We start from the raw sequence: 20,561 nt of genomic DNA on the forward strand, positions 1-20,561 counted from the left end.
TTCCCACTCTTGGTTCTCTCTCCTGAGGTCTTCTCTTCACCTTCTATCTTCCTCTTTCTCACCTTCTTCAAGTACCTCCCAACCCTCCTTTCTCTTTCTTTCCTTCTATCTCTCTCCCCTTCTACCTCTTCTTTCTCCTTCAACTCTCTCCTCTTCCTTTCGCCTCACCCCCTCTCCTTTCTCCTTCCGGCAGTTTCTCTCCCTCAGCCTCTCCTTTCCCCACCCTCTCTGTCCTTCCCTCTCCTTTCTTCTCTCCTCCCTCTCCTCCCCGCCTCTCTTAGCTCTCCCTCCCTTCCTTCTAGCTTCCCCCGACAGCAATTCCTACCCCACCTGGACCCGGGAGCCCGCAACCAGTTGTCCTCCGCAGCGGCTTCTCTCTCTTTCCAACCCCTCGTCCCCTTCTGCCCTCGCTTCTCACTCGGCCCGACCCGCGGGTCTTTCTCTCTCTCTCTCTCTCTCTCTCTCTCTCTCCCTCTCTCTCTCCCCCCTCCCTTTCTCCTACTCGTTCCTTCCTTGGCTCCCACTCACCCTGACGTCACCCCTCCCCACAGTCATCTCAGCTTAGCTATCCCCGCCCCCACCCAGTGGCAGTCGAATCTCAGCCGGGGTGGGGGGGGGGTCGTCTCCGGATTCGCCTCCCCTCCCCGCCCCGACGGGGCGCCACGTGGGGCTCAGGGGGCACTGTGCCAACCTCCAGCCGCCCCGCAATGCGAAAAGAAGGGGCGGGGGCTGAGGGAGAGGCGTGGCAAGACGAGGGGCGGGGCGAGCGCGTAGACTGATGGGCAGGGCCGGCGCTCGCGGACTGAGGACAGGGACACTGCGGCCCGCCCGTAGGTCTGCTGATCCCTTGACCAGTCGGCCTGTGACTCCCCTGCCCCCTCCGCCTCCACTAGAACCAGCCTCCCACCCCACCCCCGGGAGCCTGATTGACAGTGAGGGCGGCTTCAGCCAATCGCCCGCGGCGTCTGGGGCCGGGCCCGCTCCGGCGGGGCCGGGAAGAGCTGTCCGCTAGCTGGTGGTGCTGAAAAAGGCGCCCAGAGGCGCTGTGAGGGAGGCCAGGAGAAAAAAAAAAATCAAAGTTGAAGCTGCCTGGCAGCTGGCCGGGGTCATGTATGTAAGAGAAGGGGTCTCTCCTCCCCAGATCTTGGCCTGTCGCCCCTTCGACTTCTCATAAACGTGGAAATTTGCCATTCTCCTGGAGGAGGGGAAAGCCCATTTCACAGGAGATGTAAAAGGGAAAGGGAAGTCCCGTGGGGAGGGGGGAGGTGTCTGGATGTGGGCAGGGGGCATATTGGGGAGCTGAGCAAGCGTGAACCCAGCTGTGCCGCCCCTCGGCACCCTGGGAAGAGGAGATTCAGATTCCAGATGTGCTGGAAAGGCTGGGGGAAAGGGTTGTAATTACAGCTAGGACCAGAGTTTCCTTTGCCTCCCCTAGGGGCCGCGGGAGTGAGGATTACGGTCTGGCTCATGTGGTCCCTCCTTCCTCCATCTGCACTTCCTCCTTCTTCCTCCCCCCCGCCGTCGCCCCCAAATAAATCCCAGGCCCCTCCCTTCGCCCGTCCCCAGGATCTGACGTGGGCTCGACACCTTTCTCAGCTTCTCCCTCCCGCAGCTCCAGTGCCCGAGCTTCGGCTCTCCAGGTTCCGCAACCCCCTCCCCTCCCCACCAAGCCCCGCTAGAGCACAGTAGGGACCCTCCCGATCCTCGACCCCACCCCAGACCCCCAGAAGCTATCTTGCCTCTCCCCACTCCCCCAGCTTCGGATCCAGCTAGCTCGGTGGACCCAGGCGCCCGAGCGAGAGGGTAACCCAGGCGACCCAGCCCCTTCGGCCTTCCCGGTCCCACCCCCTGCAGCCGGAGCCGCGCCCCCTCTCCCACAGACCCGGTAGCAGAGGACAGAGGAGATTGGGCAAGGAGGGGCGGGATCCAGGCGACCCCCAGCTCAATTCTGCCCCTCCATCCCAAGGGGCAGAGAAATTGTCTTCCTTGCTAACTGCTAGCAAGGGGGTGGGGGAGAAAATTAAAGGGAAAGATAAAAGGAGACAGAGGAAAGGTGACAGCTAGATTATTTAGGAGAGGCGCAGAGGAGAGAAATCGGTGTGAGTCGCCATGGGGACTCCCAGGGCCCAGCACCCGCCGCCTCCCCAGCTGCTGTTCCTAATTCTGCTGAGCTGTCCCTGGATTCAGGGTAAGGACATGGGAGCATGGGGGTAGGCCCGGGGAAGGTCCCCAGCTGGGTCCTCTACCATCCTTTCTCTGAACATCCTGGGTTTTCCAAGCTTCTGGGGGAGGGGAGGGGTACAGCTGACAGGGAAGTGGCAAGCCGGGGCTTTCTGGCTTGTACCTGGAGCCCTAAACCCCAATACTGAGAAGGTGGGGAAATGAATGAGGGGAGCTTTTACCAGCGTCTCAGGGGCTAAATCCAGGAAGAAGGGCTGGGGAAGTTGGGGGGATGTCTGCGGAGGCGGCAGAAGCATGCAGGGTACCTGGGTGGGAGAGATGCCAGGCACTGCACACGCAAATGTTCTTGGACTTATGGACAAAGACAGATGAACAGAGGCAGTGCTCAGAGCCCACATATTCAGTCCTCTATTCTGACCCCTCGCCAGACTCCAGGGAAGCGGGCAGAGACTGCAGAGAATGAAAGAGAGAGAGAAAGAGAGAGAGAGAGAGCCATACTGCAGAGATAGAAACCCAGAGAGAAAGCTGGGCATTGCGGAAGCGAGGGCTGGGAGGTGCTGCCAGACCCTCCGCAGAGCTCCAGGGTTGGGGGAAGAGCACCATCGAGGGGAAAAAGAAGGTAGCACCGTGGCCCCTCTCCACTCCGCTGGTGCTGTCCAGGGTTCATAAGAGCCAAGAGGCTCACCGAAGGCGCACACAGCCTGGGAGGGGGGTAGGGTGGAGAGAAAGGTGTAGGAGTGTGAGGGGCAGCTGGGAGCCCCTCCTCCAATCTTGGCTCTCAGCCCAGTCTGGGACCCTCTGAGCTTCTGCAGGCCCAGCTGACTGAGGAGAGAGGAAGAGCTCTGGAAAAGATCTTTCTGGAGAAGGAAGGAGTGTGGGGCAGTGGAAGGGCTCACACAACTTCATCTCCTAGGTCTGCCCCTGAACGAAGAAGAGGCACTGTCAGAGCCTGGAAGTGAGGCCCCCACAGCAGCCTCTGAGGCTTTGGCCGAGCTGCTCCATGGGGCCCTGCTGAGGAGGGGTCCAGAGATGGGCTACCTGCCGGGTGAGGCCCCCAGAGTGGCAGGAGTGACACAGAGAAAGAGGGAGGGACATTAACTCGGGGAGATGGGGACCCAAGCCAGGGACATTCAGAGAGGGATGGTTAGAGAGAGTCAAAACAGCATAGACAGAGAACCAGGGCAATTGAGACCAAATGATCAAGAGCCAGAGCCAGACAGAAAAACAGACCATCAGAGAGAAAGACAGATGGAAACTCAGAGAACCAGAGTCTGAGGAATAAAGGGGAGAGAGAGACAGAAAGAGAGAGAAATGCAGAGAGTAGCAGATTTAGAATCATAAAATCAGAGAGCCACAAGAAGACTAAACAGAGAAGAAGAGTTCCAGAGAGAGCAAAAGAGAGAAAGAGGAGGGAGAAAGTGGTGCGCAGGAAAGGGAGCCGGGTCTGAACGGGGAAGCATGGGGAGGCTCAAGACTGTCCGAGAGTGCCAAGAAGAAGGGCCTGGGTAGAGAGGTGGAGAGGGAGGGGTGGGGAGGCCAGGCTGTGGAAGCCTTGGGAGGGGGTGCAGAGTTCGGGTGCGGGAGAGGTGGGGGGCCTGCACCTTGTGGGGGAGGTCTTTTGGGTTCAGTGGGGGAGCCCCCAGTTTCCCTCAGCCCTGCTCCCCACCCATGGCCCACCAGTTTGCTCCTTCTGCGCCCTGACTTCCCTTGCACTGTCCCAGGATCTGATCCAGACCCCACACTAGCCACCCCTCCAGCCGGCCAGACTCTTGCAGCGCCCTCCCTGCCACGGGCCACTGAGCCAGGGACAGGGCCTCTGACAACAGCTGTAACCCCTAAAGGGGGCAGGGGTGCCGGCCCCACCGCACCAGAGCTGCTGACCCCGCCCCCGGGAACCACGGCCCCGCCCCTTCCTGGCCCCGCCTCCCCAGGCCCGCCCCTCGGGCCTGAGGGAGGAGAGGAGGAGACCACGACCACGATCATCACCACAACAACTGTTACCACCACGGTGACCAGCCCAGGTGAGGCGTTTGAAAGGGGATAGGGACAGTGTGCAGGAGCATGAATGTGGGAGAGGAGGGTGGCATGCAAGGGGAGAGGCTGCTGGAAACGTGTGGAAGAAGGGGTCTGGGTCCCGATGGGAGAGGGGCCTCTGCTCAATAATAATAAAGGCTGGCATGTGTTTCTCCTTGCTGTGTACCAGCACCGTGCTATGTGTTTTCTCTCTATTACAGTGGACACGGGTGGGGGAGGGAGCAGCGGATAAAGATGGCGAGGGGTGCTGGGGACAAGACAGGTGAGGGCTCCTGGAGTTGCTTGGCTGGGAGGGCAAGAACACAGGGATTCACTCGACTCCAGCCACTTGTATCTCTTTAGTTCTGTGTAATAACAACATCTCGGAGGGCGAAGGGCACGTGGAGTCTCCAGATTTGCGGAGTGCCGCCAGCCGCATGGCAGGGCTCCTGGACTGCACATACAGCATCCACGTCTACCCCGGCTACGGCATCGAGATCCAGGTAACTGGACTTTGAAGCCCCCAAGCCCTTTCCTCTGGGCCCAGGTGTGTGCACAGGTTTGGCCTGGGAATCAGAGAAACTTTTCTGACTCAAATGGGCCTGTTTTCTGAGGATCTCAAAGACTCTCCTGGAGGTCTATAATATGGCCAATGTCACGGTGGTATCTGGGCTGCCACATTCAGGGGAAAGGAAAACAGACGGTGGGGGACTTAAGGGTCACCCACCCTGACTGACTTGTCCTGGGGGGCGGGGGGTCTGGGTCTGGCTTCTTTAGGTGCAGATGCTGAACCTATCTCGGGAGGAAGAACTCCTGGTGCTGGCTGGTGGGGGGTCCCCAGCCCTGGCCCCCCGACTCCTTGCTAACTCCTCCATGCTGGGAGAAGGACAGGTCCTTCGGAGTCCAACCAATCGGCTGCTCCTGCACTTCCAGAGCCCACGGGTCCCCAGGGGCGGTGGCTTCCGGATCCACTATCAGGGTGAGGAGTCTGGGGTGGAAGGGCAGGGGCCACACTGGGCACAAGAGATATCTCTGGGAAGCTTCTAAGCACAAGGAGAGGTCAGGGGCTTTTCCTCCGGACTAGGACCCTGGGGGGCAGAGCCCTCAGAGGAGATCTATACACACTTATTTCACACACTCACAGACCTGTGTCTGGGTGTGCACCCATCCGAGTGGCAGTTCATCCATTCACTCAACAAATGTTTATTGAGCACCCATTTCATACTGGCCCTGTGTTGTCCGTAGGGAGAGGAATGAACAAGCCAGATGTAAATCTTCAAGGAACTCAGAATTCTAGGTAAAGAGATGGACAAGTCGTCAGGATGATTATAATTCAGTGAGATAAGGGCCTATATCCCTATGAGGAAGGAAACACAGGCAGAGGGAACAAATTTCAAAGGGACCTAAATCTCTCCTAAGGAATATAGGGACACCTTCTTGGAGGAGGTAACGAAGCTGGGACCCAAAAGACGAGCTACTAGGGAAGGGTGGGAGGGGGAGAAAGAGGAAGGCAGGTGTCCAGATGGATGAAAAAGCATGACCCCCTTGAGGAGTTGAAGTAATTTAGCATGGAAGATAGAATTGTCCTAGCCATGTGACCTGGGATGAGTTACTTAACCTTTCTGTGCCTCACTGTCTCATCTGAAAAATGGGGATCATAATACTTGGCTCATGGTGTTATCAGGAAGCCCAAATTAACTAATAATACATATCAAGGGCTTAAAATAGTGTCTGGTACACAGTGAGAGTGCAGAAATGTCAGTCACTGCTACAGAAAAGCCCAGAAAATGGTGGGAGAGAAGCAGGCTACAAGAGAGCAGACCAGGAGGCAGGTTGGATTCAGATCATGAAGGGCCTCATCAGCTTCAGTAAGGAGTACAGACTACTTTATCCTGCAAGGGACATGGAGACATTTCGATATGTTTTAAGCAAGATAGTGACAGCCTCAGATTTGTGACCTAGAAAGATCTTACTGATTTCGGGGGGGTGTGGGAGGGGACTGAATCCATGCACGACTGCATTCATGAGCACCACCCACAGACAACCTACACGCAGGTGTACATCCGTACTCACCTGTGTGTACGGGAACCTTCCCACAGTGCAAGCGTATGTTCTAGCATGTGTGTGTGTGTGAGGCCAGGGGCCCAGCCACTGTCCCTTTCCAGACACTGCTGCCATCTCCAAAGTCCCTTCCTGTGCTGCTCAGAAACAGAGAGGGAACTATGTTTTGGGCCAATGTCCCCTTCACATCACCTCATGGCCTTGCCTGCCCCTTGTGTGCTCTGCTGACCTCAGATCCCTTGTGGGCCTTATCCAGGACACACACAACCTGTATCCCTGCCTCACACCCTCTCCAGTTTCTCCTGAGGCCTCTGTTTGGGCCCCAGGGACTCATAGGTGCAAGCTGGAGAGACCTATTCACAGAGGGGCCAGTGAGTTGGGGGCCACGTAATTGGTGGTCAGGTCAGCAGGGAGCAAGGGCATGCCTGAGGGCTTAGAGCCAAGGGCTGGACTTCCAATGGTACAAAATGGCTCCCTGCTGGCTCCCTTATGCAGCCACTTCCCTAGGGCACTGAAAATAGGACTCTTTAGACAAAGTGGAACATTTGGGGAAGCAGGGCTATTGCATAAATTGGCCTTCATTACCTGCCACAGTCTTCCCTGCCTTGCGGCTTCTCCAGGCACCTCTGGGACCGAGGCCCTGTTTAAGCCCTCCCCAGTCTGCACTAGCTGGGGCCTCTGGTCCAGAGTGGCCTCATTAGCTTCTCTGAAAGGTCAAAGGCTCCGTCACCACTCACCCCAAACCCAGCAAACGTTCCCGTTTACAAAACCCTGGTGCCAACTGTTGTTTCGTGCGCTTCTCGTGGCACCCCTGAGGGTGGCCACTGGCCACTCCACCCTGAGAGGAACAAAGGCTTACAGGGATCGCTCAGACACCCGCAAGCACACCGCAGAGTCAGAAGGCACATCCTCAGCCCCGACTCCCAGTCGTTTGTCAATCGAGACTGAGGGACAAGTGCTTAAGATTTTCTGAGCACTTTATGTGTGAGGTGCTTTGGGTGTCTCTTTCCTTTAACTGGAAGGCTGGTTGTCAATGATGGGACTTATTACTGCTATTTACAGGTGACAGCCCCCCCTCCGAGGTGGCATCACCTGCCCAAGGTGACACAGCGAATAAGTCGCAGAGCTAGAACTGGAAGTCGGGTGTGCCTGTCTCCCAATCCAGTTTGTATGGTTGCATACCACCTCTGGGCTACATCGATGGATTGCTTAGGCTAGGCTTTTGGGAGACAAAATAAATAAGGCCTGGTTCAGTCTCACCATAGCAAGAGGCAGCAGTTCATGTGATGATAAAATTATGCATGCACAGGTGTGGAGGCAAGAAAGAGACTAACTCTATGGGAGAGGGGAGGGGTCAGGAAGACTTCCTGGAAGAGGTGGTACTTAAGTTACTCCTTGAAAGGTGAGAAAGAGTGGGAAAAGGGCCTTGCAGGTAGGGGAAATGAAGTCACAAAACTACACTGTGTAGGCTATATGGGTTGCGGGTGCTAAGAACTGAAGCTGGAGGTGTTGGGCTGGACGTAGCAGTGGGAAGGGGCTTGAATGTCAATCCAAAGCATTGGGCTTGATTCCGTTGGTCGTGGAGAGCCATCAAGAGGCTAATACTCATTTAAACCACTGTGTTCTAGAAGCTTTTGGGGTCTATCTCAGTAGAGACTGCGGACGCTCACAGGACAAGGCCTGGGTCTTTTTCACCTCTCTGCGCTAGCACCCAGCCAAGGAAATGCTTGTTGAATTTTGAAGTAGGGAGACCAGTCTCTGACAGAATCACTTAGGGCTGGAGAGTCAGCAAAAACAAAGGCCCAGGCAAGCTGGTACCTCCCAAGCATGGCTACCCAGAAACAGACACACAGAACTGTGTCAGGACCAATTTAGAGTCCATTGTCTACTGCCAAGTCACTTCCTTCCTTCCTCCCTCCCTCTCTTCCTTCCTTCCTTTTTTAAAAAGTTTACTTATTTAAGTAATTTCTACACCCAACATGGGGCTTGAACACATGGCCCCAAGATCAAGAGTCCCATGCTCGTCCGACTAAGCCCAGGCACTCCCCCCAGTCACTTTCTATTTATTTGTTTTATCTCTTGTGATTCCACAAGAGTTTCAGGAGGCTTTCAAAAAAGAGTGCAGCAAAATTAAATCAAATAAGAAAATGGGTACCAGGAAGTGCTTATTAAAGATGAAAAAAATAGAATGTGGATGGACAAGCCATCGTTGCTAGGGACAAGCCTTAATCTGGTTCTGAGCTTCTTAGCAGCCAGCACAAAAAGAGAGATCACTCAGTTCTCACTGCAAGAGAGAAGAGAAACCAGTTCCTTAAGGAAAGCAAAGCCCTTCCTAGCACTTCGTCTTCATTGAGGGGGAATTCATTGAAGGGGCACTGAGTATTAAGGTCTGCAATGACAAGATAGTCAAAGCTCCTAAAGGAGTTTCATGTGGCTCCTCTGGATGAAAGCTGAGGGTCTATTCCCACCATGCACCTCAGTGAAAGAGCGTGTGTGTGCATAGGGGAGAAAATACTATGAGGCACTTAATAACCAACTGCTACATCTGGAAAATGGATCACAGCCTTACTCTGGCTACCTCAAAAGCACTGCATGAACTCATTTTAGAAGCTGGACAAGCTCTGCAAATACTATATGTTATTATTAGAGCTGGATGGGTTCACAGTGGTCAACTGATTTGCCCGAGGTCACCACAGCAAGTGAGTGCTAAAGCCAGAATTTCTTTGGGTCTCAGATATTTCATCTATAAAATGGAGGCCAAAGTGGGTGGATTACAAAGACTAGGGGAGAGAAGGAATGTTGAGATTGCCTCTTCGTGAGACCAAGTGCCCATATGAGAACTCCAGTATGAAGCCATCTGTGCCACCAGGGGACCTGAGAAGAGGGAAGAAAGTGCTAGGGGGTTGGTGAGAGAGGTTGGCATGGGAAAAAAAGTCCTCCTTCTCCCTGCCCTCCTGATCCAGCCTACCTCCTGAGCTGCGGCTTCCCTCCCCGGCCGGCCCATGGGGATGTGAGCGTGACTGACCTGCACCCTGGGGGCACTGCCACCTTCCACTGTGATTCAGGCTACCAGCTGCAGGGTGAGGAGACCCTTATCTGCTTCAACGGCACCCGGCCAGCCTGGAGCGGTGAACCCCCCAGCTGCATGGGTGAGTCTCCTGCATGATAGGTGGGGCTTCTGTCCTGGAAGCCCCATTAGGAGGGTACTATCTTGGCGGTCCCTATCTTTGGGGAACATCCACCTTGAAGGGGTTTCTGTCTGGAAGAGTCCCTATCCTGGTGTCTCCATCTGGAGCTCTTTACACAGAAGGTCTCTACCCTTGGAGAATCTCCATCCTTGGTGGGCGTGGGGGTCTCTATCTGGGGATGTCCTACCCACAGTGTTTCCATTTGGGAAGTCACCATTCTGGAGGTCTCGTCTTTCGGAGACTCCTCATCCTCGAGGAAACCATTCTGGAGGTCCATATTTAGAGGATCTCTATCCTGGAGAATCTTCATCCCGGGGATCCCATCTTGATTTCCATTTGAGGGCTTCAATTTTGGGGATCCCTCATAACTCCCCATGCCAGGGAATGTTCATATTAGCAGGATTTCCATCCTAGGGGGTGTCCATTCTGGGGTTTTTCTATTCTAGGGCTGGTTCCCTCCTGGGTGATGGCCTTGGAAAAGGTCCTATCCTCTGGGGTGAGCCTGTAAGGCAGAGACCACTCTGCGGCCAGGTCCCAACCAAAGGTGTGGATGTAACAGCTCTGAAGACATGAGGACAAGTCACTTTAACATGTCTCCCCTCTACCCACAGCATCCTGTGGTGGCACTATCCACAATGCTACACTGGGCCGCATCGTGTCCCCTGAGCCTGGGGGAGCGGCAGGGCCCAACCTCACCTGCCGTTGGGTCATTGAAGCAGCTGAGGGACGCCGGCTTCACCTGCACTTTGAGAGGGTCTCACTGGATGAGGACAATGACCGGTGAGGGTCTGGGCCTTGGGTCAGAGGTCCCCACCTCCAGGAAATAGGAAGGCTGCAGTGGGGAGTCAGACAGATCCAGGGTGGATCCCGGTTAAAATGGGTGTCAAACACAGATTAGTCCTTCCCCTTTCTTAGGCAGTATAGCTGTGCAAACTCAGACGAATCATTGACTCTGTGTGTGCCTCAGTTTCCTCTTCAGTAGAATGGAGATCATAGGACCTCCTTCTGACGGTTTCTGTGAGGATAAATGCGTTAAGATACGTGAAGTGCTTAGAAGGGTGCCGGGCACACAGTGAGCCTGGTAAATGTGTTTGTCTTTGTCATCATCATTGGTACCATCTCTTGCCTAACAAACCGATACCTCAGCGCTACCACTAGTGATGCTGGGCAGGTGACTCTTTCTGGGCCTGTTTCCTCATCTATAAAATCAGGGATAATAAATCATACTGACTCGAGGGCTCTTGTGAAAAGTAAATGAGATGAAACGTGTGAAGGCTTAGCGTACATGCTACATAGTCAAGGCTTGAAAATAATAGCTGTGAAAGTGAGTTAGGAGAGCCAGCAAGAGGCGAGGCAGCTTCTGAGGGGAAAGTGAGCTCCTGGCCACCCTTCTGTCCATCCCAGGCTGATGGTGCGCTCAGGCGGGAGTCCCCTCTCCCCAGTCATCTATGACTCGGACATGGATGACGTCCCAGAGCGGGGTCTCATCAGTGATGCCCAGTCCCTCTATGTGGAGCTGCTTTCAGAGACACCTGCCAATCCCCTGCTGCTAAGCCTCCGATTTGAAGGTAAGTGCCCTCGCCTGAGGGACCCCAACTCCTGCACTTTCCCGTCTTGCTGATGGCCAAGTATGGTCACAAGCACATACCCTGTCCCTGCTCACCTCTGTGTTTGGATCTCTGGGAGCGAACTTCCTCCCCACCCCAAAACTACAAGGATCCCCTTGTGTGGACCCCTTCTAATTCCTGGGGTGGCTTTTCCCGTTTAAGTTTCACGGAGGGCTGGATCCAGGCACACAGCCAAGGGACCAGGCACCTTCATGTCTCAGTGCTTTCCTCTGTGTTGGCTTCACTGTCAGTCAGGCTGTCAGTCTGTGGTGCACCTAGCAGTTCCAGGCTGATGTACCACCAACGTAGGAAGTCCATCAGAAAGAGAAAAGGTACCACTTTGCTAAGAGCTTCAGCAAAAATGCCAGGAAGGGCTCTCATTTCTCTGGCTTAGGTCCTGTGTCTACACCTGAGCCAATCATTGAAGCTAGGGGCAGGTGGTGTTATGATTGGCAGATCCACATCACATGACCATCCATAGTTGGCCCCAACTGGACCTCATAGACTGGAAATGGGTGAGGCATGTGTCCCAAAATGAAAGTAGGAGTGCTATGAGCAGAAGAAGGGGGACTAGATGCCGGACGGGTAGAACAAGGAGGTCAGTGATCATGGGAGAAGAGGCATTTGAGCTGGGCCTTACTGTATAGAGAGAATTTTATTATTTTATTTATTTTTTAGAACGTGAGAGAGAGGGGGTGGGGAGAGGCAGAGGGAGACAGAGAATCCCAAGCAGACTCCATGCCCAGTGTGGAGCCCAATGTGGGGCTCAATGTCACAACCCTGAGACCATGACCTGAGCAGAAATCAAGAGCCAGACCCTTAACTGCCTGAGCCACCCAGGTGTCCCTAGGATAGAGAGAATTCTGAAAGAGGGAGATTAGGGATGAGCATCTCAGGTGAATGGAACAGTGAGAGCAACAGTAGAGAAAGGCCTGGTATTGTTTGGGAAATAGAGAATTTCAGTGTGTCTGGAGCAGAGGATTTGTGCAAGCAGTAGCAGGAGAGAGACAAAGAAAGTGAAATGCTCAAGAGAGGGGAGGGGCTGGTTCCTGGTGTGAATCAAGGGAGAAATGGAATTGGCGCTGGGTCCTGATGGATGCATAGGATTTGGACATGACACCTCATCAAGTTCAAGTAACAGTGAACTAGAACAGATCTGAAAAATAAGTTGCCTGTTAGATTTGAAAATGCGAAAACAATTCCCAGGTTTGAGGTCTGCCTCCCTAGTTGTGGGCCCTTGTTGCTCCACGAGCTTCAGAGTCCTCTGATCATTTTGCAGCTAAGACATGATCACATGGGCAAAAACTAAAATGATCTCCAAATGTTCATTTTTGCTGAGTTAGTCCAAAGTCAAAATTGAGTAGCTTCTGCATTCACTGCACTTTTGGATTCTAGCTACAGCATGGATAATCAAGTGTGGGGAGAATCTGTGTTTTGTTTTGTTTTGTGTTTAAGATTTATTTATGGGGCACCTGGGTGGCTCAGTCAGTTAAGCGGCCGACTCTTGGTTTCAGTTCAGGTCATGATCTCAGGGTCGTGAGATCAGGACCCAAGTCGGGCTCTGCGCTCAGCGGGGTGTCTGCTCGAGATTTCTCTCTCTCCCTCTCCCTCTGCCCCTCCACAACCCTGCACTCTCTCTCTCTAAGATTTATTTATTTACTTTAGGGAGAGAGAGAGAGACACAGAGAGCATGAGTGGCGGGAGGGGCAGAGGGAGAGAAAGAATACACAAGCAGACTCTCCGATGAGTGCAGAGCCCAATGTGGAACTCCATTTGATCCCACGATTTTCGGGAGACTGGAGGGTGAAAGCTAAGCCCAAAGGCATTCCATTTTAAACAGCCCACCAAGTGGCCAAACCACACTTGAATTCAGCCCAAGTCCCCCCAGTCTGAGATCCCCTGAGGCCTATCCTCATGCTTACTTCCTGGGACTGACCCCCTCTCTAGCCTTTGAAGAAGATCGCTGCTTCGCTCCCTTCCTGGCACACGGCAATGTCACCACCACGGACCCTGAGTACCGCCCAGGGGCACTGGCCACTTTCTCGTGCCTCCCAGGATATGCCCTGGAGCCCCCTGGCCCCCCAAATGCCATCGAATGTGTGGATCCCACAGAACCCCACTGGAACGACACAGAGCCAGCCTGCAAGGGTGAGCCCTCCACATCCCTAGGAGCTCCTTTGGTCTGCAGACTACCCCCGAGCTGGGCATCTTAGGAAGGCCATTCAGGAAGGAGACTTGCATATCCAAACCCAGTAAACCCAGGCCTTGGGTAAATCCTTGTCCTTTTCAGAGATAGTTTTCTTAGCTGAATAAATTGGTGGGTTTGTTACAGAATTTAGGGGTCACAACCCAAATGTCTTGAAGAGCTCTAGCTGGAGCTAAGTCATGGGATGGGGGGTAATGCATAGGCTGGAGAGTGGGCGGGGTTAGGTGAGAGCAGGGCCAGGGATTGGGCACAGGTAATAGATAACAGGGAGCCTGTGAGGCGGTCTGGTGCACCCAGCTGGGAGTGGCGAGGCCCTTGGTGAAATGAAGACTGAGTTCTGATTCTGCCCCCCCTGTCCCCCAGCCATGTGTGGAGGGGAGCTGTCAGAGGCGGCTGGTGTGGTCCTCTCTCCCGACTGGCCCCAGAGCTATAGCCCCGGCCAGGACTGCGTGTGGGGCCTGCACGTCCAGGAAGAGAAGCGCATCTTGCTCCAAGTTGAGATGTACGTCAGGTGCAGCCCGGGGTGTGATGGGTGTGGGCTCAGTGAAGTGTGGTATGACAACAGCCTAGCCTGCGCTGTGAGCCTGGCTGGCTATGCAAGATGAAAGAGGCCACTGAGGGTTCAGGATGGGGGTGTGGGTTGTCAGGAAGACCTAGGTACAAATCGCCTTTGATTTGTCCAGGAGACTCTGGACAAGGACATGGGTAATGCAGCCTTCTGCAGGGGCTGTAGTGTGAAAAGAGGTGTCTGGCCTGGTGTCTCTCACTCTTTGGCTATTTCTGAGGCTGCCCCTGGAGGGGTTTCCAGGAACCCAGGCCCAAACTGCGGCCTAGTCACCAGGCCTCGTCATCATCACGCGAGGTGGCGGTGGGTGTGGGGAGAAGCCAGTGAGCTGATTTGGTATGAGATGGCCGTGTGACCGGATGGAACCAGAAGTGGGCAGGGCCCCAAAGCGGATACTCCCGTAGGGCGGGGAGTTGGGCCCGTGAGAAAAGAGCATGGCCTGTGACTGGTCAGAGCTGCACTTGAGCCAGACTGTGCATCACCTGGCGATGGGGGAGGAGCCAGAGAGTGCGAGGAGTTCCTAAGGAGTTGGGCTGGGAATCGGGAAACAGGAACTGGGAAGAGCCACAGAACGAGTGGAACCCGGAGGGGCTAGCACAGAGAAGCCCATAAGTGCTCAAAGGGCGGCCAGACCTGAGATGGGGGAATGTGGACAGGGTGGAAAGCAGGTAGGGTTACTAATGAACTGAGTTAGGGATTGGGCAGAACGGGATAGGAGGGGCCAATCGTAACCCAGCCCGCACATCTGGTTCCACTCCCTGCAGCCTGAATGTGCGTGAAGGGGACATGCTGACACTGTTCGACGGGGACGGTCCCAGCGCCCGAGTCCTGGCCCAGCTGCGGGGACCTCAACCGCGCCGCCGCCTCCTCTCCTCTGGGCCTGACCTCACGCTACAGTTCCAGGCACCGCCAGGGCCCCCAAACCCGGGCCTGGGGCAGGGTTTCGTGTTGCATTTCAAAGGTACCGAGGCCTAAGGTCCTGAAATGTGCAGGGGTCCGGCAGCCCAGAGATCCCGGGAGGGGCGCGGCCCCCGAGTCTGGAAGGGCTCCCGGAGCCGGCCTCCAAACTCGCTGTCTCCCCGCTGCAGAGGTCCCGAGGAACGACACGTGCCCGGAGCTGCCACCTCCGGAGTGGGGCTGGAGGACGGCCTCCCACGGGGACCTGATCCGGGGCACGGTGCTTACTTACCAGTGCGAGCCTGGCTACGAGCTGCTCGGCTCCGACATCCTCACCTGCCAGTGGGACCTGTCCTGGAGCGCGGCGCCGCCCGCCTGCCAAAAGAGTGAGCCCGGGCCCCGCCCAGATCTCTCATGGCCCCGCCCCTGCCCGTCGGGGTTTGGCCGTTCCGCTGGGCTCCGCCCATCCCCTTTGCGGCCGGCTTCTGTCCCCTTTTGCCCCCGCCCCTGTCCCGGCCGAGTTTCTCAACCCTTCGCTGTGGATTCTGCCCGGATCTTACTCAGGCCCCGTCCCTTAACCCTTTGGGTTCCACTCCTCTGATCCTCGGTGTCCCGAAACTGTCCCCTCTGGACCCCACTCTCATCTCCGGGCTGCGCCCCTCTCCCGTGCACTGTTCCGAGCTCTGACCCGGTTTCCTCTGGGTCCCGCCTCACCTTCTCGTGGTCCCGCCTCCACCGCCTCCTGGCCCCGCCTCTGTCGCGTCAGAGTCCCGCCCTTCCCCGGGCCCGCCCCCGTCAACTCTGCTCCGCTCTTCCCCTTCTAGACCCCGCTCCAGTCTCAGTCCCCCACCCTTGACGTTACGGGGAGTCACTTTGCTGGGGCCTAGGCTGGTCAGAGAACTTGGTTTATTTTAATGCAGTCATTGAAGCCCCATGCTGGGTTGCGGTTATGCAGAGGGGCTGGGGTCCCTCCTGACCCTGGCGGAGCTCGCAGTCCAGAAGGGGGACACTTAAACAGCTCAAGATATTACAGAGCGTAACTGCAGGGTGATTCGGGGCAAAGTGCTTAACATCTGTGAGCCGTGGCTGCCTCATCGGTGAAACAGGAATAAGGGCTGTGAAGAGTTTTCACACAGTACCTCTGCGGGTGAACAATTTAGTAGCTGCTATAAATAATACAGAAGGGCTGTGGGAAGGGGGGCGGTTCATTGTTCCAGGGAGAGGACAGGAGATTTCACAGAGGAGGTGATATTTGAAGGAGCTAGGAGTGTTTATCTCTTAGAATAGCAGAAAGCGGTGGCGTCTTGTCATTTTCTCCAAATTTTGGGAAGCCTGCCACAGGATATGGGATTGTAGGTCTTCCACCTGGCGCTGGGGGGCAATGGTGGGACCGATGAGGTTAAGTTCAGGAAAACAGATTTGGGCTGGACACAAGGAAAACTTTCCGGTTGACACAGCTCCCCATCTCTAGAAGGATTGACAGGATGTCCAGTCTGAAACCCAGACAGGACAGGGGAAGGGATGGAGGCAGGGCCCAGGGGGGACAGGGCCTGCCCAAGGCAGCATATTGAGCCTGAAGCTGAGCTGAGACCCAAGTCTCTGAGTCTCAGCCCAGTGCTCTGGGGCTGTGACGGGGCTGAGGGACCATGGGCCAGTTATTTGACCGCCCTGAGCCCCGCTAGATGAGTCACGGTGACGTCTCGGGATCATCAGGGTATAGGATACTGTTTGTAAGGCATTTAGCAGGGGTCCATATACAAGAAATGGCTCTGATTGTTACTTGCTCAACAAGGTTGTAAACAAGCACCTGCGGGGCAGGCTGTGCGAGTGAGTGGAGGGTACTGCGAATGACTGGATGAGCGGAGCAGGAGGGCTGGGCCCCTCTAAAGAGCACAGCTGCTGTCCCACCTAAGATCCACCGTGTGGGGCCGGCGGCGCTGGGATGTAGTTCATATGCTCTGGTACAGGGGCGAAATACTTTCCATTCCATCCTCGGATGGGGGCCTGGCTTGCCCCCACCGCTCTTTTCCGGAAGAAGCCTGAAATCTAAAGTGCACCGAATTTTGCATTTTTCCAACTTCTGATCTCTTCATTTGGAGGAAGTGGTGGGAGATGGGGGTTTGCTTAGGGGGAAGATGGCCCATGGCTCAGGCGGCTCCCGGCCCTCAGCTTCCGGGAGATCTGTTAAGGCCTGAGCTCCCCCGAACTTGCCCTCCTGCCAACAGTCATGACTTGCGCCGACCCTGGTGAGATCACCAACGGGCACCGTACCACCTCAGACGCTGGCTTCCCTGTGGGCTCCCACGTCCAGTACCGCTGTCTGCCCGGGTACAGCCTGGAGGGGGCGGCCGTGCTCACCTGCTACAGCCGGGACACGGGCACACCCAAGTGGAGCGACCGGGTCCCCAAGTGTGCCTGTGAGTCTGCGGACACCCGGGGAAGGGTGGCTGGGTGGCCTGCTCGGCAGCGAGCCGGCAGGTGACTGCCGTATGTCCTGCAGTGAAGTATGAGCCGTGCCTGAACCCAGGGGTGCCAGAGAACGGCTATCAGACGTTGTACAAGCATCACTACCAGGCCGGCGAGTCTCTGCGCTTCTTCTGCTACGAGGGCTTTGAGCTCATCGGCGAGGTCACCATCACCTGTGTGCCCGGCCACCCCTCCCAGTGGACCAGCCAGCCCCCACTCTGCAAAGGTGCCCGGGCAGACAGGGCAGGAGAGGGCACGGCAGGGTCTGGGGAGTGATGGGACTGGGAAAGTCAGGTAGTAGCAAATTTGAGAGCGACGGTAACCCTGCTGAGCTCCGCATTCACCTCCTGTGGGCTCTGATCCTCACAAGTACACCCAGGGGCCCTGGGGAATTTCAAGGTCATGGAATTGTCCTAAGGGATGTAGCAGAGGGGGCCTTGGCTTGGAAGTCTCTTGCCCTCTGGATAGGTCTCAGGTTCACCATTTTTGACAAATTCTACAGACCCGATTCGTTCAGACCGCCCAAGAACCCTGAACTTTTCGGGGTCTGGAGGAGGAAGAAGGCCCTGCCCTGACTACTCCTCCCCCCGCCCCCACCAAAGGAAGGATAAAGTTTAGGTTGAGCAGAGGGCAGAGAGAACCAGGCTGTCCAGCCCAGCCCCACTGGGCTCCCGGCCTCTACCCAGCCTCCTTCCCTCCCTGGCTCAGACCCCGTCCCTCCCCCTCCTCTCCCTGCAGTGGCCTATGAGGAGCTCCTGGACAACCGAAAACTGGAAGGTCAGTGAGGGCACAGGTGGAGACCCAGGCCTGGCCGAGTCGGGAGGGCAAGGCAGAGGCCGGGGGCAGGAGGCCAGGCCCCGGAGGGGTGAGGCCCAGGGTTCGAGGCCCAGGGCAGGAGGCTGGGAGAGGCCAGGGCCGGGCCCAGCCCCAGCTCACTGGCCTCTCCTCTCCCCAGTGACCCAGACCACAGACCCATCGCGGCAGCTGGAGGGTGGGAACCTCGCCTTGGCCATCCTGCTGCCCCTAGGCCTGGTCATTGTCCTCGGCAGTGGCGTTTACATATACTACACCAAGTAAGTACCCTACTCGGGGAGCTCCTCGCCAGGGCAGACGTCCTGCCTGCCTGGCACAGACGCTTGGGTGAGGGGGGGGTTGGGGGCTCACCTCTCGATAAGCCCCTCTATCTCCTCCCTCTCCCAGACTACAGGGAAAATCCCTCTTCGGCTTCTCGGGCTCCCATTCCTACAGCCCCATCACTGTGGAGTCAGACTTCAGCAACCCACTGTATGAAGCTGGGGTGAGCTCTTCCCCTCCCCCTGGAGAGCTACATCTCTCAGCTCCCCCAGGGCTCCAGGTCTTTCTCTCAAAGTCTCTGTAATACCCGTCTTGGGGATTTCAAACTCAGCTGCAACACAGCAAGTCGGGCGTGCCTGGTCGGGAGTGGAGGCGTGGTGGGGACTGTGGCTAAGGAGCCAACTTGTGCCCCATCTAGTCTGTAGTGGAAACTTAGGCCCAGTTGCCAGGTCTTCCAGTTGTTCAAGACAACCCAAAAACTCAGATTTGTGTGTGATTTTAATATACTGTAAGATGAACCAAATATCCCCGGGCCAGATTCAGCCCCATTCCCACCCCATGGCTCCCAAACCTCATGATCCATGTTATTTTAAAAACCCAGGGTCTTTCCCCTCCCTGGTGGATGCCTCCTTCCATTTTGTTCCCTCCTCCATCCCCATCCCGCTCCAGCAACTGACCCCATCTCTCTGTCTCCAGGATACACGGGAGTATGAAGTTTCCATCTGAACCCCAAGACTAAGGCTGCAGGACCCAGGACGCCCTTCCCCTCTCCACTCTGGGCAGGGAGGAGTACAGCACCTCGTCTCTGGCTCCTTTCCTCCCTGCTGTGTAAATAGTCTCCTGGTCCCACGAGGGGGCTTTGACGGCCCCGGGGACCCTACAGTAAATAAACCAGCATCCTGCCGCCCAAGCCTCCTCTTCCTCAGTTGCCAAACAAGGGGCCTGCCCCTTCCCTCCCGCCCTACTGGCTTTTGGACCCTGGGAGGGGAACTCAGCCCTCCTGCAACTCCTGGGGCCCCTCCGGCCCAGGGCACGCCCCCCCCCCCCCCCCACCAAGGACTGCCTGAGAGTTCTGCTATTCCCTTGGCCTTGAAGTCTCTTCCCAGATGCTCTGGCCCCGGGGGCCTCACCCCTGGGCTCTGGAGGGTCAGAAGAAGAGGGATGAAGGGGGAAAGCAGGGCCAAGGCCCCCTACCCGCTTCATGCCATCTCCCAACCCACAATCTCCCCACCTTCGCTTCTGGATTTTTGGTTTTGAGCAATAAACAGAAAACCACCATTTGTAACTGGGCTGGTGGGGTGTGGGAAGGTGGGTCACGGGTGGGCTGGAGAGAAGCCTGGGGAAAAGGGAACAATTTGGGAAATTGATGGAGCTCCAAGACGGGGCACAGGGCAATGTCAAGGGGGCTGGCTTGGGGTCAAAACGCCTGGCTTTTGGCTCAGCCTGTGTGGATGATGAGCCCCCTCCGGGCCTCAGGTGTCTCTACCCCCGTGCTTGATGCTTCTAGGCTCTTTTAGCCTGAAGATAGCAGCTGACAGTAGCTGCCTCCCCTGTGTGGCCGGAGCCTCCCTCCCTCACTGCTTGGTAGGACGCAAACAGCTCTCCGTTTCATGACCCGTTCACCTAACACGCACGCTCCTTTTGAGAATGTTTTATCTATCCAAGTGTACGTACCATTTTCCCCCCAGTCTTTTTGGCACTTTAAGTATATCTGCTGTTACATGTCTACTAAGTAATGGTCAAATTTGTAGCATTTCATAAAGAATGAGCTTGTTTTGTACCCTGTGGGGGTCCTTCTCCAGCGTATCCGCTTTTGAACATTATAAGGAATTTATAGCCCATTTGTCTAAAGAGTCTCCAAATTAAGTGAATTTCACTTAATTCAAATTTTATATTTAAATACAATTAAGCATTTTTAGGACACTCAAAAGGACACTGAAATACTCAGAGGAGGCTGAATTTTAGAACACGATGCAAACTGATCCTTATAATAGCCTGCATTTCTGGGCCTTTCTTCTGTGCTGGGCATGGTGCTAAGCACTTTGTATGCGTTCTGTTTTCAACCTCTACAAGGAGCCTGCAAGACAGGGATAATTATTCCCATTTCTCAGATAAGAAAACTGAGGCTCAGAGATGTGAACAGACTTCCTCAGGAGGCTCGAATAAGCGACCAGATTCAGATTTAAATGCAAACTCCACCAAGGTGGCTGCATTCCCTTCTGGCGAGCAATGGGGGTGACATGTTCCCCATGCATGAGGCCCCGGAGCCTGGAGGTGGCTCCTCAGAAGCAAGGGTGGACCCT

General features: G+C 55.7%; 1 protein-coding gene across 6 annotated transcripts; it reads left to right on the top strand.

Annotated features, from left to right (window-relative positions):
- Positions 1-2,109: 2,109 nt before the first annotated feature.
- On the top strand, positions 2,110-18,984 carry SEZ6L2 (seizure related 6 homolog like 2). Of its 6 annotated transcripts, none has more exons than XM_021700464.1 (18): positions 2,110-2,188; positions 3,095-3,226; positions 3,903-4,202; positions 4,558-4,697; positions 4,972-5,173; positions 9,219-9,404; positions 10,055-10,223; positions 10,848-11,011; positions 12,998-13,198; positions 13,620-13,758; positions 14,586-14,782; positions 14,910-15,104; positions 16,944-17,135; positions 17,219-17,410; positions 17,923-17,961; positions 18,140-18,257; positions 18,385-18,481; positions 18,955-18,984. In XM_021700464.1, exons 1-18 carry the CDS (start codon positions 2,110-2,112, stop codon positions 18,982-18,984), a joined length of 2,772 nt encoding a protein of 923 aa, XP_021556139.1. The 6 variants fall into 6 exon arrangements, with proteins under 6 accessions (XP_021556139.1, XP_021556142.1, XP_021556140.1 ...); XM_021700467.1 differs by having other exon boundaries at positions 4,113-4,202; XM_021700465.1 differs by lacking the exon at positions 17,923-17,961.
- The last annotated feature ends 1,577 nt before the right edge of the window (positions 18,985-20,561 follow it).

This window comes from Neomonachus schauinslandi, chromosome 5, assembly GCF_002201575.2.
Source record: "Neomonachus schauinslandi chromosome 5, ASM220157v2, whole genome shotgun sequence".
NCBI lineage: Eukaryota > Metazoa > Chordata > Mammalia > Carnivora > Phocidae > Neomonachus > Neomonachus schauinslandi.